Below are 26,471 nucleotides of genomic sequence, written 5' to 3'. Positions count from 1 at the left end.
TTAAATGAATACTTCGCATCGGTCTTCACTAGAGAAGAGGATGCTGCCATTGTAGCAGGAAAGGAGGACGTGATATTGGAGAGGATAAAAATAGATAAAGAGGAGGTACTTAAAAGATTGGCAGCACTCAAAGTAGAAACATCACCCGGTCCAGATGGGATATATCCTGGGTTACTGAGGGAAGTAAGGGTGGAAATTGCAGAGGCTCTGGCCACAATCTTCCAATCCTCCTTAGATATGGGGATGGTGCCGGAGGACTGGAGGATTGTAAATATTACACCCCTGTTCAAAAAAGGAGAGAGGGATAAACCCGGGAATTACAGGCCAGTCAGCCTAATGTTGGTGGTGGGGAAACTTATAGAGACAATAATCCAGGACAAAATAAATTGGCACTTGGATAATTATGGGCTAATAAATTAAAGTCAGCACGGATTTGTTAAAGGAAAATTGTGTTTGACTAATTTGATTGAGTTCTTTGATGAAGTAACGGAGAGGGTTGATGAAGGTAGTGCGGTTGATGTTGTGTATATGGACTTTCAAAAGGCATTTGATAAAGTAGCACATAATAAACTTGTTAGCAAAATTAAAGCCCATGGGATTAAAGGGACAGTGGCAGCCTGGATTCAAAATTGGCTCGGGGACAGAAAGCAGAGAGTAGTGGTGAACAGTTGTTTTTCAGACTGGAGGGAAGTGTACAGTGGTGTTCCCCAGGGGTCAGTATTAGGACCACTGCTCTTTTTGATACATATTAATGACCTGGATTTGGATATAGAGGGTATAATTTCAAAGTTTGCAGATGATATGAAACTCAGAAATGTAGTAAACAATGTGGAGGATAGTAACAGACTTCAGGAGGACAGAGACAGACTGGTGAAATGGGCAGATACGTGGCAGATGAAATTTAACACAGAGAAGTGTGAAGTGATACATTTTGGTAGGAAGAATGAGGAGAGGCAATATAAACTAAATGGTACAATTTTAAAGGGGGTGCAGGAACAGAGAGACCTGGGGGTGCATGTGCACAAATCATTGAAGATGGCAGGACAAGTTGAGAAGGCTGTTAAAAAAGCATACGGGATCCTGGACTTTATAAATAGAGGCATAGAGTACAAAAGCAAGGAAGTTATGCTAAACCTTTATAAAACACTGGTTAAGCCTCAGCTGGAGTATTGTCTCCAATTTAGGAAGGATGTCAAGGCCTTAGAGAGGGTATAGAAGAGATTTACTGGAATGGTTCCAGGGATGAGAGATTTCAGTTACGTGGAGAGACTGGAGAAGCTGGGATTGTTCTCCTTAGAACAGAGAAGGTTAAGAGGAGATTTGATAGAGGTGTTCAAAATCATGAGGGGTTTTGATAGGGTAAATAAGGAGAAACTGTTTCCAGTGGCAGGAGGGTCAGTAACCAGAGGACACAGATTTAAGGTGATCGGCAAAAGAGCCAGAGGCGACATGAGGAAACATTTTTTACGCAGCGAGTTGTTCTGATTTTCAATGCGCTGCCTGAAAGGGCGGTGGAAGCAGATTCAATAATAACTTTCGAAAGGGAATTGGATAAATACTTGAAGGCAAAATATTTACAGGGTTATGTGGAAAGAGCGGGGGAGTGGGACTAATTGGATAGCTCTTTCAAGAGCCAGCACAGGCACGATGGACCGAATGACCTCCTCTTGTGCTGTACCTACTATGATACTATGAACAGATACCCAGGAGTGAGTTACAGGCTGGAATCTAATCGAGGGGTTCGGGGGGTTTATATATAGAATAACAGATACCCGGGAGTGAGTTACAGGCTGGAATCTAATCGAGGGGTTCGGGGGGTTTATATATAGAATAACAGATACCCGGGAGTGAGTTACAGGCTGGAATCTAATCGAGGGGTTCGGGGGGTTTATATATAGAATAACAGATACCCGGGAGTGAGTTACAGGCTGGAATCTAATCGAGGGGTTCGGGGGGGCGGTTTATATATGGAATAACAGATACCCGGGAGTGAGTTACAGACTGGAATCTAATCGAGGGGTTCGGGGGGTTTATATATAGAATAACAGATACCCGGGAGTGAGTTACAGGCTGGAATCTAATCAAGGGGTTCGGGGGGGTTTATATATAGAATAACAGATACCCGGGAGTGAGTTACAGGCTGGAATCTAATCGAGGGGTTCGGGGGGTTTATATATAGAATAACAGATACCCGGGAGTGAGTTACAGACTGGAATCTAATCAAGGGGTTCGATGGTTTACATTTATATAGCGCCTTTCACGACCTCAGGACATGCCAAAGCTCTTCACAGACAATGAAGTATTTTTGAAGTGTAGTCACTGTTACAATGAAGGAAATGCAGCAGCCAATTTGCTCACAGGAAGATCCCACAAACAGCAATATGATAATGACCAGATAATCTGTTTTTTAGTGATAGTGGTTGAGGGTAAATATTGGCCCAGACACCAGGGAGAACTCCCCTGTTCTTACTTGAAATCGTTCCATGGGAACTTTTACATCCACCTGAGAGGCCAGTTTAATGTCTCATCTGAAAGACGGCACCTCTGACAGTGCAGCAAACCCTCAGTACTGCACTGGGAGTGTCAGCTTGGTTTATGGGCTCAAGTCTCTGGAGTGGGGATTAAACCCACAACCTTCTGACTCAGAGGCGAGAGTCCTGCCCGCTGAGCCATCGCTGATATTATGGTGTCAATAAATAAAATAAATAATCCAATAATTTCAATTAAACAATGTAAGTACCACAGCAAAACAGGAATTTGTCACTCAAAAAATCTTAATTACAAATTTAAATTAAGCAACTTTAAATTAAGAGTAGATTGTATTTGTGTAACTTATATTTATGTAACTTTACCTCAGGGTCCCCTTATAATATAACAATACCGTTCGACCTCATCTGTGACTGCATACTCCAGCCCTGGAATGTTTCGAAGAATAATGCTAATATTACACTAATATCTAGTAAAAGCCTTCAATTAAAATGCCTGAAGTGTCACCGTTTTATGCTGTATCAAACCTACAGAATCCATTTACACAGCTCTCCTGGGGCTGTGCTTTTTAGAAAGAATTGAATTGTAGCTTCACTTGAGGATTTAACCATCTTGTCAGGTACCGAGCTGGGAAAGGGTCAGAAAGTATTCCCTTCCCAATGATAATCATCCGATCTCAGATTTCATTAAAGTGTCAGCAATTTGCCAAGAGACCGAGGGATGCAGACTGAGAGAGTGAGAGACACAGACAGCAAGAGAGAGAGTGAGGGTCAGAGAGGGACAGAGAGAGATGCGCAGAGAGACAGAGAGAGAGGGTGGGTCAGAGAGAGTGAAAGAGAGATGCGGAGAGAGACAGAGACAGTGAGGGACAGAAAAAGAGGGTGAGGGACAGAGACACAGCAAGAGAGACAGAGTGAGACAGATAGAGTGAGATAGACAGATAGGGAGAGAAAGAGTGAGATAGACAGAGAGGGAGACAGAGAGACAGGAGAGAGTGAGAGAGACACAGAGCGAGAGAGAGAGACAGAAAGAGAGAGAGATAGAGTGAGTGAGAGACACAGACACAGCAAGAGAGATAGAGAGAGTGAGAGACAGAGACACAGCAAGAGTGACAGAGAGGGAGTGATGAGAAAGAGACAGAGAAAAAAAAGGGACAGAGGTATGATTACAAAGAGATAGACAGAAATGGAGTTACAGAGAGACAGAAAGAGACAGAGAGAGACACATGTACAGAGATAGAGAGACAGATACAGAGGCAGAAATAGAGACAGACAGCAAGAGAGAGACAGAAAAAGACAGACAGGGAAATACACACGCAAAGGCAGAGAAAGACAGATGCAGAGACACACAGACAGACAGTAGGACAAAGAATGGTAGAAATAGAGAGGTGGTGAGAGAGAACTGCAGAGAGATACAGAAAAACAGAGGAAGGAAGAGAGACAGAGACAGAGGAACAGAGAGAATCAGATAGAGAGACACACAGACACAGAAAGACGTACAAAGAGAGAGATATTCACTGAAAAAGAGACAAACAGAGAAAGACACTCATGCAGAGTCAGTCAGACAGATGGAGATACTGAAAAAAAGACACAGATAAACAGGGACAGAAAGAGAAACCAGTGCAGAGACTGAGACAGAAAGAGGGAAAAAGAGAGACATTAAAGGACACAGAGAAAGAAAGATAGAGGGCACCAGCTGGTATTGCCATACCAAATATTGATATCAGAGATGCTTATCCATGGTTAAAGCCCCGTTTATGCCATTTTCCTCTGATATCTCTTACCAGTTGACAGAGAAAAAATGAAATTCAATACCTCATTTGTTGTTTGGCAAACAAAAATAATTTGCCTGGCACTCTTATCTTCACCCCTTAATTTGAAGTGTTACATTCTTTTCTCGACACTATCTGACGTTGTACTGTGTCGGATGTCGGCTGGGCTGCTGTGCACCTGGCCCGTGTTGGCATTCAAACAGTAATCAAAGAACCAAAGGGGATATCGCAGTCAGATCTGACTCCAGAAGGTTATTGAGATACTCTTGCGTGTGCTGGAGAGAGGCAGGAGCTTCTGTTATGTACCTGATGCTCGCACAAACTGAAGTGGTGCGGTGTCTCTTTTCCTATACACCTCCTTCGAGCAATTTTTTATGTAGATATTAATGTATTTACATAGAATTTTACAGCACAGACACAGGCCATTCGGCCCAACAGGTCTATGCCGGTGTTTGTGCTCCACACGAGCCTCCTCCCTCCCTACTTCATCTCACCCTATCAGCATATCCTTCTATTCCTTTCTCCCTCATGTGTTTATCCAGCTTCCCCTTAAATGTATCTACACTATTCACCTCAACTACTCCTTGTGGGAGCGAGTTCCACATTCTCACCACTCTCTGGGTAAAGAAATTTCTCCTGAATTCCCTATTGGATTTATTAGTGACTATCTTATATTTATGGCCCACGGTTTTGGACTTACCCCATCTTCTCTACGTCTACCCTATCAAACCCCTTTGTAATATTAAAGACCTCTATCAGGTCACCCCTCAGTCTTCTCTTTTCTGGAGAAAAGAGCCCCAGCCTGTTCAATCTTCCCTGATAGGTATAACCTCTCAGTTCTGGCATCATCCTTGTAAATCTTTTTTGCACTTTCTCCAGTGCCTTTATATCCGTTTGTAATATGGAGACCAGGACTGTGCGCAATACTCCGAGTGTGGACTAACCAAGGTTCTACACAAGTTTAACGTAACTTCTCTGCTTTTTAATTTGCTGATGAGAATTGGCCCCTCTCCCTCCCTCTGCCAATGGAACAGAAACATTACTTTAAAAAATGTAACTTTCTTCTAAGACATGTTTTTTTTTAATTATAATTTTATTGGCAAGGTGTGGTCATTCATCAGTCATTCTGTTAGATCAAAATATCTTTCCAGTGTATTTTATCAATCAATCCTCAGGGTCAGTATATGTTCTTGTACTGAGATAGATAGATTTTTGGACTTTAGGGGAATCAAGGGATATGGGGATCGGGCAGGAAAGTGGAGTTGAGGTCAAAGATCAGCCATGATCTTACTGAATGGCAGAGCAGGTTTGAGGGGCCGAATGGCCTACTCCTACTCCTATTTCTTATGCTCTTATGTCACAGGATAGAGAGGAACAGAGAGAACAGGAATAGAGAGTAAAATCAGGGACAGAAAGAACCAGGCATATAGAAAGACAGGCAGAGAGAGAGGAACAGAGGGAGAGAATAGCAGAGAAATAAAGGAACCAGTAAAGAAAAGAATAGAGAAAACAGACAGAAACAAACAGACACAGAGAAAGGAGGATACAGAGAGAGAGAGAGAGAGAGAGAGAGTGAGGAACAGAGACAGAAAAGAACAAAAGAGATATAGAAAGAGAGACAGAACGAAATGGAGAGAAAACAACAGACAGAGATAGAGAGGGGAAAAGAGAATAAAAGAAAGAGTGTGCACAGGGGAGCCGCAGAAACAAAAAGAGATAGAAAGAAAGAGAAAAAAAGAGATAGAGAGAAACATGAGAGAGACTCAGAGAAACAGGAAAACTGAGAGAACAGAAATAGAAGAGCAAGAGAAACAGAGAGAAACAGATAAAAAGAAACAAGAAAGAACAGAGAGAGGCAGACAGACTAAAACAGATTATCTGGTCATTATCTCATTGCTGTGTGTGGGATCTTGCTGTGCGCAAATTGGCTGCCGCGTTTCCTATATTATAACAGTGACTACACTTCAAAATGACTTCACTGGCCATAAAGAGCTCTGGGGTCATGAAAGGCGCTATATAAATGCAAATTTTTATCTTTTCTTTCTTATTAATCCCTTCTCTCTCGAGAAACACACACAATTACCTCTTGACCCCAGCTATACACTCAGCTTCAATGGTACTCCACAAGTCAAACCTCCTTTGAGTGCAATATTCCCATCTGACATTCCTTCTCACTCCTGACTTCCTTATTTTTAACAGTTATTCCCTGGGATTTGAAACCTTCACCACAGGGACCAATTTATCTGGATCAACTCTGTCAATTCCTTTCATTATCTTAAAAACATGAATTTATAATGAAATGATGAATTTATAATTAAATCTCATGTACAATCAGTCTCATCAGTTTCCAGGGCAATTAAAACAGTGATGCCCCTGTCCTAGAACTCCCAATGGACCTAACCTCCCATTGTATAGAATCCCAATGGACCAAACCCCTTCCCGTTCACTCCCATTGTATAAAATACCAATGGACCAAACCCCTTCCCATTCACTCCCATTGTATAAAATCCCAATGGACCAAACCCCTTCCCATTCACTCCCATTGTATAGAATCCCAATGGACCAAACCCCTTCCCGTTCACTCCCATTGTATAAAATACCAATGGACCAAACCCCTTCCCATTCACTCCCATTGTATAAAATCCCAATGGACCAAACCCCTTCCCATTCACTCCCATTGTATAAAATCCCAATGGACCAAACCCCTTCCCATTCACTCCCATTGTATAAAATCCCAATGGACCAAACCCCTTCCCATTCACTCCCATTGTACAGAATCCCAATGGACCAAACCCCTTCCCGTTCACTCCCATTGTATAAAATCCCAATGGACCAAACCCCTTCCCATTCACTCCCATTGAATAGAATCCCAATGGACCAAACCCCTTCCCATTCACTCCCATTGTACAGAATCCCAATGGACGAAACCCCTTCCCATTCACTCCCATTGTATAGAATCCCAATGGACCAAACCCCTTCCCATTCACTCCCATTGTACAGAATCCCAATGGACCAAACCCCTTCCCATTCACTCCCATTGAATAGAATCCCAATGGACCAAACCCCTTCCCATTCACTCCCATTGTATAGAATCCCAATGGACCAAACCCCTTCCCATTCACTCCCATTGTACAGAATCCCAATGGACCAAACCCCTTCCCATTCAGTCCCATTGAATAGAATCCCAATCATAGTATCATAGTAGGCTGATCACCTTAAATCTGTGTCCTCTGGTTACCGACCCTTCTGCCACTGGAAACAGTTTCTCCTTATTTACTCTATCAAAACCATTCATGATTTTGAACACCTCTATTAAATCTCCCCTTAACCTTCTCTGTTATAAGGAGAACAACCCCAGCTTCTCCAATCTTTCCACATAACTGAAATCTCTCATCACTGGAACCATTCTAGTAAATCTCCTCTGCACCCTCTCTAAGGCCTTGACTTCCTTCCTAAAGTGTGGTGCCCAAAATTGAACACAATATACCAGCTGAGGCCTAACCAGTGTTTTATAAAGGTTTAGCATAACTTCCTTGCATTTGTACTCTATGCCTCTATTAATAAATTGTAAACAATTTTACAACACCAAGTTATAGTCCAGCAATTTTATTTTAAATTCACAAGCTTTCGGAGGCTACCTCCTTCCTCAGGTGAACGATGTGGAAATGAAATCCTCGAATGGGCAAACTGCAACGGGCAGTTGAAAAAACTGTCTGTAATCACCAAGCATTGTTCTGTGAATTATAAATGCGACTTCATTTCGAGGATTTCATTTCCACATCGTTCACCTGAGGAAGGAGGTAGCCTCCGAAAGCTTGTGAATTTAAAATAAAATTGCTGGACTATAACTTGGTGTTGTAAAATTGTTTACAATTGTCAACCCCAGTCCATCACCAGCATCTCCACATCTATTAATAAAGCCCAGGATCCCGTATGCTTTTTAACGGCCTTCTCAACTTGTCCTGCCACCTTCAAAGATTTGTGTATGTGTCTCCCCCAGGTCTCTCTGTTCCTGTACCCCCTTTAAAAACATTTAGTTTATATTGCCTCTCCTCATTCTTCCTACCAAAATGCATCACTTCACACTTCTCTGCATTAAATTTCATCTGCCACATGTCTGCCCATTTCACCAGTCTGTCTCTGTCCTCCTGAAGTCTGTTACTATCCCCCACATTGTTTACTGCCTTTCTGAGTTTCGTTTCATCTGCAAACTTTGAAATTATACCCTCTATATCCAAATCCAGGTCATTAATATATATCAAAAAGAGCAGTGGTCCTAATACTGACCCCTGGGGAACACCACTGTACACTTCCCTCCAGTCTGAAAAACAATCGTTCACCACTACTCTCTGCTTTCTGTCCCCGAGCCAATTTTATATCCACGCTGCCACTGTCCCTTTAATCCCATGGACTTTAATTTTGCTAACAAGTCTATTATGTGGTACTTTATCAAATGCCCTTTGAAAGTCCATATACACAACACCAACCGCACTACCCTCATCAACCCTCTCCGTTACTTCATCAAAGAACTCAATCAAATTAGTCAAACACAATTTTCCTTTAACAAATCCGTGCTGACTTTAATTTATTAGCCCAGACTTTTCCACGAGCCAATTAATTTTGTCCTGGATTATTGTCTCTAAAAGTTTCCCCACCACCAACATTAGGCTGACCGGCCTGTAATTACCGGGTTTATCCCTCTCCCCTTTTTGAACAGGGGTGTAATATTTGCAATTCTCCAGTCCTCCGGCACCATCCCCATATCTAAGGAGGATTGGAAGATTGTGGTCAGAGCCTCCGCAATTTCCACCCTTACTTCCCTCAGTGACCCAGGATATATCCCATCTGGACCGGGTGATGTTTCTACTTTGAGTGCTGCCAATCTTTTAAGTACCTCCTCTTTATCTATTTTTATCCTCTCCAATATCACGTCCTCCTTTCCTGCTACAATGGCAGCATCCTCTTCTCTAGTGAAGACCGATGCGAAGTATTCATTTAATATCTCACCCATGCCCTCTGCCTCCACAAGAAGATCTCCTTTTTTGTCCCTAATCGGTCCCACCCTTCCTTTTACTACCATTTTACTATTTATATGTTTATAAAAGACTTTTGGGTTCCCTTTTATGTTAGCCGCTAATCTATTCTCATTCTCTCTCTTTGCCCCTCTTATTCCCTTTTTTCAATCTCCTCTGTACTCTCTCTATTCAGCCTGGTTCTCTACTCTATTATGAACTTACATTCAGCATCATAGAATCGTAGAAAATTTACAGCACAGAAGGAGGCCATTCGGCCCATCATGTCCGCGCATCATGTCACTAGAGAAGAGGATGCTGCCACTGTAGCAGTCATAAGCCTCTTTTTTCTGTTTCATTTTAATCTCTATATCTTTTGTCATCCAGGGAGCTCTAGCTTTGGATGCCCTTCCTTCCCCCCTCGTAGGAATGTGTCTACTCTGTACCCGAACCAACTCATCCTTGAAGGCCTCCCATTGTATCAATTACTGTTTTGCCGACCAATTTTTGATTCCAATCCAATGGACCAAACCCCTCTCATTGTTTAGAATCTCAATGGACTGAACTCCTTCCCATTCACTCCCATTGTATAGAATCCCAATGGACCAAACCCCTTCCCATTCATTCCCATTGTATAGAATCCCAATGGACCAAACCCTTTCCCATTCCCTCCCATTGTATAGAATCCCAATGGACCAAACCCCTTACCATTCATTCCCATTGTATAGAATTCCAATGGACCAAACCCCTTCCCATTCACTTCCATTGTATAGAATCCCAATGGACCAAACCCCTTCCCATTCACTCCCATTGTATAGAATCCCAATGGACCAAACCCCTTCCCATTCACTCCCATTGTATAGAATCCCAATGGACCAAACCCCTTCCCATTCACTCCCATTGTATAGAATCCCAATGGACCAAACCCCTTCCCATTCACTCCCATTGTATAGAATCCCAATGGACCAAATGCCTTTGCAGTCACTCCATTGTATAGAACTCTTAATTCAAACATGAGGTTTAAACATCCAATCCCAATCCATGTGCAAATTCCTCCCCCATTATCCCGTTTTTGATGTTGAACCCGGAATGAATGAATGATTCGGTGATTATAGCGAAGAGAGTCGCTGCCAGATCCTTAGTCCAGGTCTCCTGAGCCACATACAGCACACCTGGCTGGATGAGTGACATGTTCAACGTCAGCCCAAGCTCTCACTTCAACAAGAGGCCTGTCTGCTGTTGACTCGTATGAGGGTAAAAGGTTTTAATCAACCCCACACGTACCGTCAGTGAAGATCTCTCGACGCAACTGCCCTGCCTGGTGCTTCTGTCTCTTTATAGGCCGGGTTTTCTGCATCATGGCGGCACTTGCGTTGCTGTCCGTGGAGAAAGGGCTCGTGGGTCGAGGACACTGTGACGAAGGGAGGTGCCGGCGGCCTGTGGTGACCAGGGGAATAAAGAAAAACTTTTACAATGGGTAGAAATTAATCCATTCAGTCAACTGACCGAGCAAGCAACCCTCCATCACTCCAGCACAAACCTCTCTTGTCTCACCATTTCACCAATCCTCAATGCTCCTCTTAATGCTCTTCTCTTTTTTCTGCAAATCGCTCATCCTCTGCTCTCATCCTCCTCCCTGCGTTCTCGCCGTCTTGAAATTGAGGCCTGACACACTGTCTCCTACTCTAATTACAGCCTCATAAATGGGGAACTGCTCCAACTCTCCTCAGTCTTCCCTCCCTCTGAAAATCTACAAGCTTTGAAGACCACGCTTGGTCCATCTGTCCGTTGAGTTCTGCCCCAGAGCAGGTCCTAACTCTTCGATCGTCTGAGGGGGTCAGAGAGGAATTTTGCAGAGTACGTTTTCCCTTGTTGGCCCTGGGTTTTTTCTTTTTTATTGCCTCTCCCAGGAGATTACATGGCTGCGAGGGTGGGTGTGTGGTAGGGGCGGGGAGGGGGAGGGAAGGAGTGTTTAGCCATGATGGTCCAGCCATCATGAGTATGGGGCAGGCTTGATGGACCGGCTGGTCATTTCCTGCCATCAGTTTCGTATGATCAAGTCTCACACAAGATTTAGGAATTTCTTGAGCCACTTACAAGTGAGCGGAGATTTGGCAGATGCAACACAATATTGGAAAATGTGAGGTTATGCACTTTGGCAGGAAAATTCAGAGAGCAAGTTATTATCTTAATGGCAAGAAACTGGAAAGTACTGCAGTATAAAGGGATCTGGGGGTCCTAGTGCAAGAAAATCAAAAAGTTAGTTTGCAGGTTCAGCAGGTGATCAAGAAGGCCAACGGAATGTTGGCTTTTATTGCTCGGGGGATAGAATATAAAAACAGGGAGGTATTGCTGCAGTTATATAAGGTATTGGTGAGACCGCACCTGGAATACTGCATACAGTTTTGGTGTCCATACTTAAGAAAAGACATACTTGCTCTCGAGGCAGTACAAAGAAGGTTCACTCGGTTAATCCCGGGGATGAAGGGGCGGACATATGAGGAGAGGTTGAGTAGATTGGGACTCTACTCATTGGAGTTCAGAAGAATGAGAGGCGATCTTATTGAAACATATAAGATTGTGAAGGGGCTTGATCGGGTGGATGCGGTAAGGATGTTCCCAAGGATGGGTGAAACTAGAACTAGGGGGCATAATCTTAGAATAAGGGGCTGCTCTTTCAAAACTGAGATGAGGAGAAACTTCTTCACTCAGAGGGTGGTAGGTCTGTGGAATTTGCTGCCCCAGGAAGCTGTGGAAGCTACATCATTAAATAAATTTAAAACAGAAATAGACAGTTTCCTAGAAGTAAAGGGAATTAGGGGTTATGGGGAGCGGGCAGGAAATTGGACATGAATTTAGATTTGAGGTTCGGATCAGATCAGCCATGATCTTATTGAATGGCGGAGCAGGCTCGAGGGGCCGATTGGCCTCCTCCTGCTCCTATTTCTTATGTTCTTATGTTCTTAAGAATAGCTGAGGTGGTTTCCTGCTACCTTCCTCATGGTTTTTATCTACAGGGTAACTTCTCCTAGGTGGCCTGCAACCGAGACTAAAGAGCCCCCACCAACCCTTTACCATGAAGGCCATTCAGTGAACAGATCTTGGTCAGGAGTTATACTGCCCCCGGTTAATAAAATTTGGGTTTTTTTAACACTGAAAGTGTCCCAAATTCAGAGAATGGTAAGTTCAAGAGACAACGCTGAGGGGGCGGAGCGACGGAACGGCCCATAAAATGGTGGGAGTCAGGAGCACAGGATCAGCTGAGACGTCGGAGTGGTGGAACGGTGGAGTGAAGGAGTGGAGGAGTGGAGGAGCGGTGGAGTGAAGGAGTGGAGGAGTGGAGGAGCGGTGGAGTGGAGGAGTGGAGGAGTGGAGGAGCGGAGGAGTGGAGGAGTGGAGAAGTGGGGGAGTGGAGGAGTGGAGGAGTGGAGGAGCGGTGGAGTGGAGGAGTGGAGGAGAGGAGGAGTGGAGGAGTGGAGGAGTGGAGGAGCGGTGGAGTGGAGGAGTGGAGGAGTGGAGGAGCGGTGGAGTGGAGGAGTGGAGGAGAGGAGGAGTGGAGGAGTGGAGGAGCGGTGGAGTGGAGAAGTGGGGGAGTGGAGGAGTGGAGGAGTGGAGGAGTGGAGGAGCGGTGGAGCGGAGGAGTGGAGGAGCGGTGGAGTGGAGGAGTGGAGGAGCGGAGGAGTGAAGGAGTGGAGGAGTGGAGGAGTGGAGAAGTGGGGGAGTGGAGGAGTGGAGGAGTGGAGGAGTGGAGGAGTGGGGGAGTGGAGGAGTGGAGGAGTGGAGGAGTGGAGGAGTGGAGGAGTGGAGGAGCGGGGGAGTGGAGGAGTGGAGGAGTGGAGGAGTGGAGGAGCGGTGGAGCGGAGGAGTGGAGGAGCGGTGGAGCGGAGGAGTGGAGAAGTGGGGGAGTGGAGGAGTGGAGGAGTGGAGGAGCGGTGGAGTGGAGGAGTGGAGGAGAGGAGGAGTGGAGGAGTGGAGGAGTGGAGGAGCGGTGGAGTGGAGGAGTGGAGGAGTGGAGGAGCGGTGGAGTGGAGGAGTGGAGGAGAGGAGGAGTGGAGGAGTGGAGGAGTGGTGGAGTGGAGAAGTGGGGGAGTGGAGAAGTGGGGGAGTGGAGGAGTGGAGGAGTGGAGGAGTGGTGGAGTGGGGGAGTGGAGGAGTGGAGAAGTGGGGGAGTGGAGGAGTGGAGGAGTGGAGGAGTGGAGGAGCGGTGGAGTGGAGGAGTGGAGGAGTGGAGGAGTGGAGGAGCGGTGGAGTGGAGGAGTGGGGGAGTGGAGGAGTGGAGGAGTGGAGGAGTGGAGGAGCGGTGGAGTGGAGGAGCGGTGGAGTGGTGGAGTGGAGGAGTGGGGGAGTGGAGGAGCGGAGGAGCGGAGGAGCGGAGGAGTGGAGGAGCGGTGGAGTGGAGGAGTGGAGGAGCGGTGGAGCGGAGGAGTGGGGGAGTGGAGGAGCGGTGGAGTGGAGGAGTGGGGGAGTGGAGGAGTGGAGGAGCGGAGGAGTGGAGGAGCGGAGGAGCGGAGGAGTGGAGGAGTGGGGGAGTGGAGGAGTGGAGGAGCGGAGGAGTGGGGGAGTGGAGGAGTGGAGGAGCGGAGGAGTGGAGGAGCGGAGGAGCGGAGGAGTGGAGGAGTGGGGGAGTGGAGGAGTGGAGGAGCGGAGGAGTGGGGGAGTGGAGGAGTGGAGGAGCGGAGGAGTGGAGGAGCGGAGGAGTGGAGGAGTGGAGGAGTGGAGGAGCGGAGGAGTGGAGGAGCGGAGGAGTGGAGGAGTGGGGGAGTGGAGGAGTGGAGGAGCGGAGGAGTGGGGGAGTGGAGGAGTGGAGGAGCGGAGGAGTGGGGGAGTGGAGGAGTGGAGGAGCGGAGGAGTGGAGGAGCGGAGGAGTGGAGGAGTGGAGGAGTGGAGGAGTGGGGGAGTGGAGGAGCGGAGGAGTGGAGGAGTGGAGGAGCGGAGGAGTGGAGGAGCGGAGGAGCGGAGGAGTGGGGGAGTGGAGGAGCGGAGGAGTGGAGGAGCGGAGGAGTGGAGGAGTGGGGGAGTGGAGGAGTGGAGGAGCGGAGGAGTGGAGGAGCGGAGGAGTGGAGGAGTGGGGGAGTGGAGGAGTGGAGGAGCGGAGGAGTGGGGGAGTGGAGGAGTGGAGGAGCGGAGGAGCGGAGGAGCGGAGGAGTGGAGGAGTGGGGGAGTGGAGGAGTGGAGGAGCGGAGGAGTGGAGGAGCGGAGGAGTGGAGGAGTGGGGGAGTGGAGGAGTGCAGGAGCGGAGGAGTGGAGGAGTGGAGGAGTGGGGGAGTGGAGGAGTGGAGGAGCGGAGGAGTGGAGGAGCGGAGGAGTGGAGGAGCGGTGGAGTGGAGGAGTGGAGGAGTGGGGGAGTGGGGGAGTGGAGGAGTGGAGGAGTGGAGGAGTGGAGGAGCGGTGGAGCGGAGGAGTGGAGGAGTGGGGGAGTGAAGGAGTGGAGGAGTGGGGGAGTGGAGGAGTGGAGGAGTGGAGGAGCGGAGGAGCGGAGGAGTGGAGGAGTGGAGGAGTGGAGGAGTGGGGGAGTGGAGGAGTGGAGGAGTGGAGGAGTGGAGGAGTGGTGGAGTGGAGGAGTGGAGGAGCGGAGGAGCGGAGGAGCGGAGGAGTGGAGGAGCGGAGGAGTGGAGGAGTGGAGGAGTGGTGGAGTGGAGGAGTGGAGGAGCGGAGGAGCGGAGGAGCGGGGGGGAGTGGTGGAGTGGAGGAGTGGAGGAGTGGAGGAGTGGGGGAGTGGAGGAGTGGAGGAGTGGAGGAGTGGTGGAGTGGAGGAGTGGTGGAGTGGAGGAGTGGAGGAGTGGAGGAGCGGAGGAGTGGAGGAGTGGAGGAGTGGAGGAGCGGAGGAGCGGAGGAGCGGAGGAGTGGAGGAGTGGAGGAGTGGTGGAGTGGAGGAGCGGAGGAGCGGAGGAGCGGAGGAGTGGGGGAGTGGTGGAGTGGAGGAGTGGAGGAGTGGAGGAGTGGGGGAGTGGAGGAGTGGAGGAGCGGTGGAGTGGAGGAGTGGAGGAGTGGAGGAGCGGAGGAGTGGAGGAACGGAGGAGTGGAGGAGCGGTGGAGTGGTGGAGTGGGGGAGTGGAGGAGTGGAGGAGCGGAGGAGTGGAGGAACGGAGGAGTGGAGGAGTGGAGGAGTGGAGGAGTGGGGGAATGGTGGAGTGGAGGAGCGGTGGAGCGGTGGAGTGGAGGAGTGGAGGAGTGGAGGAGTGGAGGAGTGGAGGAGTGGAGGAACGGAGGAGTGGAGGAGTGGAGGAGTGGAGGAGCGGAGGAGCGGAGGAGCGGTGGAGTGGAGGAGTGGAGGAGTGGAGGAGTGGAGGAGCGGAGGAGTGGAGGAGTGGAGGAGCGGAGGAGTGGAGGAGTGGAGGAGAGGAGGAGTGGTGGAGCGGAGGAGTGGAGGAGTGGAGGAGTGGAGGAGTGGAGGAGCGGAGGAGTGGAGGAGTGGAGGAGCGGTGGAGTGGAGGAGTGGAGGAACGGAGGAGTGGAGGAGTGGAGGAGTGGAGGAGTGGAGGAGCGGAGGAGTGGAGGAGCGGTGGAGTGGAGGAGCGGTGGAGTGGAGGAGTGGAGGAGCGGAGGAGCGATGGAGTGGAGGAGTGGAGGAGTGGAGGAGCGGTGGAGTGGAGGAGTGGAGGAGCGGTGGAGTGGAGGAGCGGAGGAGCGGAGGAGCGGAGGAGCGGTGGAGTGGAGGAGTGGAGGAACGGAGGAGTGGAGGAGTGGAGGAGTGGAGGAGTGGAGGAGCGGTGGAGTGGAGGAGTGGAGGAGCGGAGAAGTGGAGGAGTGGAGGAGTGGAGGAGCGGTGGAGTGGAGGAGTGGAGGAGCGGAGGAGCGGAGGAGTGGAGGAGTGGAGGAGTGGAGGAGCGGTGGAGTGGAGGAGTGGAGGAGCGGAGGAGTGGTGGAGTGGAGGAGTGGAGGAGCGGAGGAGTGGTGGAGTGGTGGAGCGGAGGAGTGGAGGAGCGGAGGAGTGGAGGAGCGGTGGAGTGGAGGAGCGGAGGAGTGGAGGAGTGGTGGAGTGGAGGAGTGGAGGAGCGGAGGAGCGGTGGAGTGGAGGAGTGGAGGAGCGGAGGAGCGGTGGAGCGGAGGAGTGGAGGAGTGGTGGAGTGGAGGAGTGGTGGAGTGGAGGAGCGGAGGAGTGGTGGAGCGGAGGAGTGGAGGAGTGGAGGAGTGGAGGAGAGGAGGAGTGGAGGAGAGGAGGAGTGGAGGAGCGGAGGAGTGGTGGAGCGGAGGAGTGGTGGAGTGGAGGAGTGGAGGAGCGGAGGAGTGGAGGAGCGGAGGAGTGGTGGAGTGGAGGAGCGGAGGAGTGGAGGAGCGGAGGAGTGGAGGAGCGGAGGAGCGGAGGAGCGGAGGAGCGGTGGAGTGGAGGAGCGGAGGAGTGGTGGAGCGGAGGAGTGGTGGAGTGGAGGAGTGGAGGAGCGGAGGAGTGGAGGAGCGGAGGAGTGGTGGAGTGGAGGAGCGGAGGAGTGGAGGAGCGGAGGAGCGGAGGAGTGGAGGAGTGGAGGAGTGGAGGAGTGGAGGAGCGGAGGAGTGGAGGAGCGGAGGAGCGGAGGAGCGGTGGAGCGGAGGAGTGGAGGAGTGGAGGAGCGGAGGAGTGGAGGAGTGGAGGAGCGGTGGAGTGGAGGAGAGGAGGAGCGGAGGAGCGGAGGAGCGGAGGAGCGGTGGAGTGGAGGAGCGGAGGAGTGGAGGAGTGGAGGAGCGGAGGAGTGGAGGAGCGGTGGAGTGGAGGAGCGGAGGAGTGGAGGAGCGGAGGAGTGGAGGAGCGGTGGAGTGGAGGAGCGGAGGAGTGGAGGAGCGGAGGAGTGGAGGAGCGGAGGAGTGGAGGAGCGGAGGAGTGGAGGAGCGGTGGAGCGGAGGAGTGGAGGAGCGGAGGAGTGGAGGAGCGGAGGAGTGGAGGAGCGGAGGAGTGGAGGAGCGAAGGAGTGGTGGAGCGGAGGAGTGGAGGAGCGGAGGAGTGGAGGAGCGGAGGAGTGGAGGAGCGGAGGAGTGGAGGAGTGGAGGAGCGGAGGAGTGGAGGAGCGGAGGAGCGGTGGAGTGGAGGAGTGGAGGAGCGGAGGAGTGGAGGAGCGGTGGAGTGGAGGAGCAGAGGAGCGGAGGAGTGGAGGAGTGGAGGAGCAGAGGAGCGGAGGAGTGGAGGAGTGGAGGAGCGGTGGAGTGGAGGAGCAGAGGAGCGGAGGAGTGGAGGAGTGGAGGAGCAGAGGAGTGGAGGAGTGGAGGAGCGGAGGAGTGGAGGAGCAGAGGAGTGGAGGAGCGGAGGAGCGGCGGAGCGGAGAAGCGGAGGAGAGGCGGAGCGGAGGAGCGAAGGAGAGGCGGAGAGGAGGAGAGGCGGAGAGGAGGAGAGGCGGAGCGGAGGAGCGAAGGAGAGGCGGAGCGGAGGAGCGAAGGAGAGGAGGAGCGAAGGAGAGGCGGAGAGGAGGAGAGGCAGAGCAGAGGAGCGGAGGAGAGGCAGAGCGGAGGAGCGTCAGGGAGAGAGAGAAAAAAAACAAAGTGATATCAGCAAAAAGGGAAGGAGCTGATTGGTGAGTGTTTCTTTTTTTGGTGAGTGTTTTTTTCAGTCTTTAGTTTATTTTTGTTAAGTTTATTAAACAATCTAATCTAGAGGCATGACAGGGCACCTCAGGCCCGTCGAAGGCACATCCTGAGCCATGTGGGAACTCCAGGACAATTCCCATGTCCTGGACAAACACAGGTGCAGGAAGTGTCGTCAGCTGGAGGAATTCGAGCTCTGGGTCTTGGAGTTTGAGCAGCAGCTGGCGTCACTGCAGTGAATCCGCGAGGCTGAGAGCTACGTGGATGGCACGTTTCAGGAGGTGGTCACCCCGCAGCTTAAGAGAGTGCAGGCAGAGAGGGACAGATAAGGAGGACCAGGCAGGTAGTGCAGGAATCCCCTGAGGGCATCTCACTCTCTAACCAATATTTAGTTCTGAATACTGGTGGGGGAGAGGGTTCCTCTGCAAAGTGCAGCCAGAGCCAAGTCCACAGCACCATGGGTGGCTCAGCTGGACAGGGGGGAGAAGAAAGGTCAGGAGAGTGATAGTGATGGGGGATTCTATAGTTAGGGGAGCAGGCAGGCATTTCTGTGGCCACAGACGTGATTCCAGGATGGTGTGTTGCCTCGCTGGTGCCAGGGTCAAGGATGTCACTGAGCGGCTGCAGAACATTCTGGAGCCAGAGATCGTGGTCCATATTGGTACCAACGACATTGGTAGAAAGAGGGATGAGGTCCTGCCAGCAGATTTTAAGGAGTCAGGAAAGAGATGAAGAAGCAGGACCTCAAAGGTAGTAATCTCCGGATTACTCCCGGTGCCATGCGCTAGAAATAGGAGGATAGAGCAGGTGAATACATGGCTGGAGAGATGGTGCAGGAGGGAGGGCTTTAGATACCTGGGGTATTGGGACCGGTTCTGCGGGAGGTGGGACCTGTACAAACCGGACGGGTTGCACCTCAACAGGGCCGGGACCAATATCCTTGTGGGGAGATTTGCTAGTGCTGTTGGGGAGGGTTTAAACTAGCTTGGCAGGGGGATGGGAACCTGAGCGTAGGTTCAGAAGGGAGAGAAGCAGAACTGGAAATGGAAGGCAGAAAATGAGTAAGTGATTTCGGAAGGCAGAGGAAACAAAGATTAGAAAATAAACTCCAAGGAAGTTTGGCAGTGCTTAATGGTATATACCTCAATGCAAGGAGTATAGTGAATAAGGCAGATGAGCTGAGGGCACAGATAGACACGTGGCAGTACGGTATCTTAGCTATTACTGAAACATGGTTTAAAGAGGGGCAGGAATGGCAGCTCAACGTTCCTGGTTACAGGGTTTTCAGATGAGATAGAGAGGGGGATAGAAAAGGAGGGGGTGGTAATTTTGGTTAAAGAAACAATTACAGTTGTGAGGAGGGGTGATATGTTAGAAGGATCATCAAATGAGGTCTTATGGGTTGAGCTAAAGAACAAAAAAGGGGCAGTCACGCTGCTGGGAGTGTACTATAGACCCCCAAACAGTCAGAGGGAGATAGAAGAGCAAATATGTAGGCAAATTTCTGAGAAGTGCAAAAACAGTAAAGCAGTAATAGTAGGGGATTTCAACTACCCTAATATTATCTGGGACACAAACAGTGTGAAGGGTTTTGAGGGTGCAAAATTCTTAAACTGCATTCAGGAGAACTTTTTTAGCCAGTACACAGCAAGCCCAACAAGAGAGGGGGCAATTCTGGATTTAGTTTTATGAAATGAGACTGGGCAGGTGGAAGGAGTATCAGTGGGAGAGCATTGTGCTGGTAGTAATCATAATTCAGTTAGTTTTAGCGTAGTTATGGAAAAGGACAAAGTTAGAACAGGAGTAAAAGTTCTAAATTGGGAAAGGCCAATTTTACTAAACTGAGAAGTGATTTAGCAAAAGTGGACTGGAAACAGCTATTTGAAGGTAAATCAGTGTCAGAGCAGTGGGAGACATTCAAGGGGGAGATTCAAGGGATTCAGAGTAAACTTGTTCCCACAAAAAGTGTGGGACTGACAAATCTAGAGCCCCCTGGATGTCAAGCAGCACACAGGGTAAGATAAGGCAGAAAAGGAAAGCCTATGATAGACACCAAGAACTTAATACAGAAATTCTAGATGAACATAAAAAGTTCAGGGGTGAAATTAAAAAGGAAATTAGAAAAGCAAAGAGAGGGCATGAAAAGATATTGGCAAGTAAAATGAAGGAAAACCACAGGTGTTTTATAAATACATTAAGAGCAAAGGGATAACTAAGGAAAGAGTAGGGTCTATTAGAGACCAAAAAGGTAACCTATGTGTGGAGGCGGAAGATGTGGGGATGATTCTTAATGAATATTTTGCATCTGTCTTCACAAAAGAGGGGGACGATGCAGACATTGTAGTTAAGGAGGAGGAGTGTGAAATATTGGATGGGATAAACATAGTGAGAGAGGAAGTAATAAGGCATTTAGCATCTTTGAAAGTAGATAAATCACCAGGGCCGGATGAAATGTATCGCAGGCTGTTAAAAGAAGCCAGGGAGGAAATAGCGGAGGCTCTGACCATCATTTTCAGATCCTCCCTGGCTACAGGCGTGGTGCCGGAGGATTGGAGGACTGCTAACATTGTACCGTTGTTTAAAAAGGGAGCGAGGGATAGACCGAGTAATTACAGGCCAGTCACTCTAACCTCGGTGATGGGCAAATTATTGGAATCAATTCTGAGGGACAGGATAAACTGTCACTTAGAAAGGCACGGAGTAATCGAGGGCAGTCAGTATGGATTGGTTGAGGGAAGGTCGTGTCTGACTAACTTGATTGAATTTTTTGAGGAGGTAACAAGGAGGGTCGATGAGGGCAATGCAATTGATGTAGTCTACATGGATTTTAGCAAGGCTTTTGACAAGGTCCCAAATGGCAGACTGGTCAAAAAATACAAGCCCATGGGATCGAAGGGAGAGTGGCAAGTTGGATCCAAAATTGGCTCAGTGGCAGGAAGCAAAGGGTAATGGTCGATGGGTGTTTTTGTGACTAGAAGGCTGTTTCCAGTGGGGTTCCACAGGGCTCAGTACTAGGTCCCTTGCTTATTGTGGTATATATTAATGATTTGGACTTAAATGTAGGGGGCATGATTAAGAAGTTTGCAGATGATACAAAAATTGGCCGTGTGTTTGATAGTGAGGAGGAAAGCTGTAGACTGCAGGAAGATATCAATGGACTGGTCAGGTGGGCAGAAAAGTGGCAAATGGAATTCAATCCAGAGAAGTGTGAGGTAATGCATTTGGGGAGGGCAAACAAGGCAAGGGAATACACAATAAATGGGAGGATACTGAGAGGTGTAGAGGAAGTGAGGGACCTTGGAGTGCATGTCCACAGATCCCTGAAGGTAGCAGGACAGGTAGATAAGGTGGTTAAAAAGGCATACGGGATACTTTCCTTTATTAGCCGAGGCATGGAATATAAGAGCAGGAAGGTTATACTGGGAAACATTGGTTAGGCCACAATAATATTTTACACTCTGGAACTGATTAGAGGGAGATTTTTATCGCAATACTGTGTACAGTTCTGGTCACCACATCACAGGAAAGGTATGATTGCACTAGAGAGGGTACAGAGGTGATTTACGAGGATGTTGCCAGGACTGGAGAATTTTAGCTATGAGAAAAGATTGGATAGGCTGGGGTTGTTTTCTTTGGAACAAAGGAGGCTGAGGGGAGATTTGATTGACGTGTACAAAATTATGCGGGGCCTCGATAGAGTGGATAGGAAGGATCTATTTCCCTTAACAGAGGGGTCAGTGACCAGGGGGCATAGATTTAAAGTAATTGGTAGAAGGATTAGAGGGGAGCTGAGGAGAACTTTTTTCACCCAGAGGATGGTGGGGGTCTGGAACTCACTGCTTGAAAGGGTGTTGGAGCCAGAAACACTCAACTCATTTAAAAAGTACCCGGATGTGCACCTGAAGTGTGCAGGGCTACGGACCAAGTGCTGGAAAGTGGGATTAGGCTGGGTGGCTCATTTTCGGCCGGCACGGACACAATGGGTCGAATGGCCTCCTTCTGTCCCGTAAATTTTCAATGATTCTATGATTCCACAAGATTTGCTCATAAGTTCACTACCTCAGGAAACTTATACACTGAACTGTACGATTAGTGTAATGGGTTCAAATCCCACGGCAGCTTGAGAATTTAAATACAACTTTTTTTAAAAATCTGAATGTGACCATGAAGCTGTCGGATTGTTGTAAAAACCCCCAACTAGTTCAGTAATGGCCTTTTGGTTGGGAAATCTGCCGTCCTTACCCAGTCTGGACCGATATGTGACTCCAGTCCCATGCCAATATGTTTGACTCTTAACTGCCCCTCTGCCACTCAGTTGTATCAGGGCAATAACTGCTGGCCTTGCCAGCAACACCCACATCCTGAGAGTGAATTAAATAAAAACACTGGCAGAACATTCAGCACTGAGCTAAAAGCTTGTCCTAGATAGAATATACAGTGCATTTATTAATAAAATACAGAACAAAGGATTAACCTAAATGTTAAATATGAATTTATCAGTACAATAATATTTTACACTCTGGAACTGATTAGAGGGAGATTTTTATTGCAATATTAATTTTTAATGGAATTTGAAGCGTTCTGGAGATTAATTTTGGTGTCACCTCTCACTGCGTCTGATCCAGCTCTCTAATAAGCATTGTAACCAAAGGAGCAGTGGGGAGAGTCCACCTCAGGTCAGTAATTAGACCCAGACAGTTCACATATAATCATGCTGCACCAAGATGAATTCTTTGACTCTGATTGGCTCATTCAAGGCTTTGCATACTTAGTACCAATCATGAAACAAATGAGGTTAAATTAAACGAATGCCCAGGGCACACAAGTCGAGCTGGAAGATCACTCAAGCATTTCACTCGAGGCAAACGTGGATTCCAGTTGGAAAACTTAAAATCACCAAATATGAACAGATCTGGAGTCAAGAATGAGGGTAGTGACAGTGTTTGGATTAGTGAACTTGCCCTGGGAGTGTTTGATGTGACAGTGTAGAGGGAGCTTTACTCTGTATCTAACCCGTGCTGTACCTGCCCTGGGAGTGTTTGATGGGACAGTGTAGAGGGAGCTTTACTCTGTATCTAACCCGTGCTGTACCTGCCCTGGGAGTGTTTGATGGGACAGTGTAGAGGGAGCTTTACTCTGTATCTAACCCGTGCTGTACCTGCCCTGGGAGTGTTTGATGGGACAGTGTAGAGGGAGCTTTACTCTGTATCTAACCCGTGCTGTACCTGCCCTGGGAGTGTTTGATGGGACAGTGTAGAGGGAGCTTCACTCTGTATCTACCCCTCTCTGTACGTACCTCCTGCTGCTTCCTGCATGTGATGTCGAGCGATCTTGAGCCCTGCGTATTCTGCAGCCGCCGCCACAGCATGTGCGAAGTCTGCGTCGGTGAAGAAGGAGCCGTCGGAGGAGCTGACGGCGCTGGAGCGCCCGCTCGACGTGTTCACATCCTCCTCGGAGGCCGAGCCCCAGCCGTTGATCATGGAGCCTGTGACGGAACTTTCCAGGTCGCCCACGCTGGAGGCAGGCGTCTGCTCCAGGCCGTGCAGGAGGAGCCTGCGCGTGTGCATGTTGGCCACTTCCACCTCTGCCTCCTCCTCCTCCTCCTCCTCCTCCGGGGCGTCTGTGTCCATGTCGGAGACCAGCGGGCCCGAGATGTAGCCATACGTGTGTGGGGGGGAGACGGGCCTTGGCGGCGGGGGAGGGCTGATTGGGTGGCGCCTGAATAGAGAAAGAAAATGACTTTAGTAAAAGGACTTGCATTTATATAGCGCCTTTCACAACCTCAGGACGTCCCAAAGCGCTTTACAGCCAATGAAGTACTTTTTTTTTACCTGTAGTCACTGTTGTAATGTAGGAAACGCGGCAGTCAATTTGCGCACAGCAAGATCCCACAAACGGCAATGTGATAATGACCAGATCATCTGTTTTAGTGATATTGGTTGCGGGATAAATATTGGCCCAGGACACTGGGCACCTAATTGTCTGCCTGCCTCTCTGTTCTTTTTTGTTTCTCTTGTTCTTTTGTTTCTGTTTTCTCAGTTTTTCTGTTTCGCTCTGTCTCTCTCATATTTCTCTCCATCTGTCTTTTTCTCTTTCTTTCTATCTCTCTTTGTTTCCCTGGCTCCCCTGTGCGCTCTCCTCCTTTCATTCTCTTTTTCCCTCTCTATCCCTATCTGTTGTTTTCTCTCTGCTTCTTTCTCTGCCTCTCTTTCTGTGTCTCCTTTGTTCTTTTCTGTCTCTGTTTTCTCTTTCTGTGTTGCTTTAGTGATGTTGGTTGAGGGATAAATATTGGCCAGGACACCGGGGAGAACTCCCCTGCTCTTCTTCCAAAGAGTGCCATGGGATCTTTCATGGGTGGGCCCTTGAAGGCAGCTAAATCAGCACAGACTAGGGATCAAACCAAGAACCTAGTGATCTGTGTGGGTCACCAGGCAAGGTATTTGGCAACTGAGTTATTGGACGGGGTGAGGGGGGGTTTGGGGGGGAAGTGGGGGGAGTCTCACGATGAGGCCAATAATGCGATCTTAAACATTTATAGCGCAGCTGTGCACCCCGCACCTGGTAATATATCTCCAACACAATGTGGCACTCAGAGCCAATACATTTATTTTGTCTGTGTGTGTTAGTGTGTCTGTGTGTGTGTTTGGCTGTGCTTCTTCTGTGTGTGGCCATATATGAATGTGTACGTTTGTGTCTGCGTACATGTGTGTGTCTAGGCATGTGCGTGCATCTGTCTGTGTGTGTGTGTCTGTGCGTGTCTGTGTGTACGTGTCTGTGTGTCTGTTTGTGTGTGTGCCTATCTCTTTGTCTGTCTGTGTGCCTGTCTGTGTGCGTGTGTGTCTGTCTGTCTGTGTATGTGTGTGTATGTGTTTGTGTCTGTGTGTGTGTGTCTGTGTGTATGTGTACCTGTCTGTGTGTATCTGTGTGCCTGTTTGTCTGTGTGCCTGTCTGTCTGTCTGTGTGCCTGCCTGTCTATGTGTCTGTGTGTGTGTGTGTGTGTGTGTCTGTCTGTGTGTGTGTGTGTGTGTGTGTGTCTCTGTGTGTGTCTGTGTGTGTGTGTGTCTGTCTGTGTGTCTGTGTGTGTGTGTGTGTGTCTCTGTGTGTGTCTGTGTGTGTGTGTGTGTCTGTCTGTGTGTCTGTGTGTGTGTGTGTGTGTGTCTGTCTGTGTGCATGTGTGTGTGTCTGTGTGTGTCTGTGTGTGTGTGTGTCTGTGTGTGTCTCTGTGTGTGTCTGTCTGTGTGTGTGTTTGTGTCTGTATGTGTCTCTGTGTGTGTCTGTCTGTGTGCGTGTGTGTGTGTCTGTGTGTGTCTCTGTGTGTGTCTGTCTGTGTGCGTGTGTGTGTCTCTGTGTGTGTCTGTCTGTGTGTGTGTGTGTGTGTGTGTGTGTGTCTCTGTGCGTGTCTGTCTGTGTGCGTGTGCGTGTGTCTGTGTCTCTGTGTGTGTCTGTCTGTGTGCGTGTGCGTGTGTCTGTGTCTCTGTGTGTGTCTGTCTGTGTGCGTGTGCGTGTGTCCATTGCTCAGGTGTTGTTACCTCCGGTCGCCCCCGGCCTGGATCAGTGCCAGGTTCTCCTGGCTGTCCTGTAACATGGGGACCAGCTCTTCCTGCGGTGAGGGTGTCAGGGTGGCAGTGGACTGGTGGCTGTAGGACACAGCTGCGGGGGATGAGGCTGCCCCTCTGATCGGTGGCGTGGGGCCTCGCTCATCTTCCTCCTCCTCCTCCAGCTCACCCTGCTGCAGGTACATCCTGGCAGGAGGCACCGGGCACAGCCCATCGCGATCGAAACTGTAAAAACAAAAACACTTGACCAAACGAGTTCGCACTGTCTCAGCACAGGGCTTAAGTTGCCTTCAGCTCACGGCTTAACATGGAATCGCCAATCTCACTGTGTGTGACCTGCTACAATGGTGAAACCGTCCGCTGGGGTATTTTGTGGGGGGGAGCTGATCACACACTGCGGCTGAGGCACATTGTAGTGGGGTTTCGTGTGACCCCCCTTCCGTCGGGCGGGAAGCGGGAGGAACGATCCCATCACCTGCCCGTTGAACGTGGTCTGAAGCCTCGTCAACATTCTGTGGCCAAGCGTTTTTCTTTCATTCATTCTCAGGATGGGGGTATCGCTGGAAAGGACAGCATTTATCGCCCATCCCCTAATTGCCCTAAGTTCGATACAACTGAGGGTCTTGCTGGGCCCATTTCAGAGGGGCAGTTAAGAGTCAACCACGTTGGTGCGGGGGCAGGAGTCACCTATAGGCCCAGACCGGGTAAGGACGGCAGGTTTCCTTCCCTAAAGGACATCAGTGAACCAGTTGGGTTTTCACAACAATCCGACAGCTTCACGGTCACTTTTACTGATCCCAGTTTTGTATCTCCAGATTCAAATTCTCAGACTGCTCACAGTGGGATCTGAACTCAGGTTCTTTGGATTACCAGTCCAGTAACTGAACCACTACGCTACATATGAGCAGCTGGCTGAGCAGAGTGGGCTGAATACCTAATACCTCCAGTACAGAGCCCAGCCAGTCCTGGTTAGTGAAAGGAGAGGGAGAGAAAGGTGATCACAAGGATCCCAAAGCGCTTTTTTGAAGTGCAGTCACTGTTGTAATGTAGGAAACACAGCAGCCAATTTGTGCACAGCAAGATCCCACAAACAGCAATGTGATAAATGACCAGATAACCTGTTTTTTTTAGTGATGTTGGTTAAGGGATAAATAT

The 26,471-nt window shown here is 49.4% G+C and overlaps 1 protein-coding gene across 5 annotated transcripts in view; it reads right to left on the bottom strand.

Annotated features, from left to right (window-relative positions):
• Nucleotides 1–26,471, bottom strand: part of robo1 (roundabout, axon guidance receptor, homolog 1 (Drosophila)) — a 359,932-nt gene that overhangs the window by 21,831 nt on the left and 311,630 nt on the right. For 4 of the 5 annotated variants that reach the window (XM_067993416.1, XM_067993419.1, XM_067993418.1 and 1 more), the window contains exons 23-25: nt 25,290–25,541; nt 23,057–23,478; nt 10,555–10,707 (exon numbers count right to left, since the gene is read on the bottom strand). In XM_067993416.1, coding sequence (XP_067849517.1) covers nt 10,555–10,707; nt 23,057–23,478; nt 25,290–25,541 — 827 coding nt within the window. The remainder of the gene's footprint in view (nt 1–10,554; nt 10,708–23,056; nt 23,479–25,289; nt 25,542–26,471) is intronic. The other variant, XM_067993420.1, reaches the window with a different exon arrangement.

The sequence above is a fragment of the Heptranchias perlo genome, chromosome 11, assembly GCF_035084215.1.
Source record: "Heptranchias perlo isolate sHepPer1 chromosome 11, sHepPer1.hap1, whole genome shotgun sequence".
Classification (NCBI taxonomy): domain Eukaryota; kingdom Metazoa; phylum Chordata; class Chondrichthyes; order Hexanchiformes; family Hexanchidae; genus Heptranchias; species Heptranchias perlo.
The sequence above is the reverse complement of the archived record's forward strand: the minus strand, read 5'-3'. Positions and strand labels throughout refer to the sequence as shown.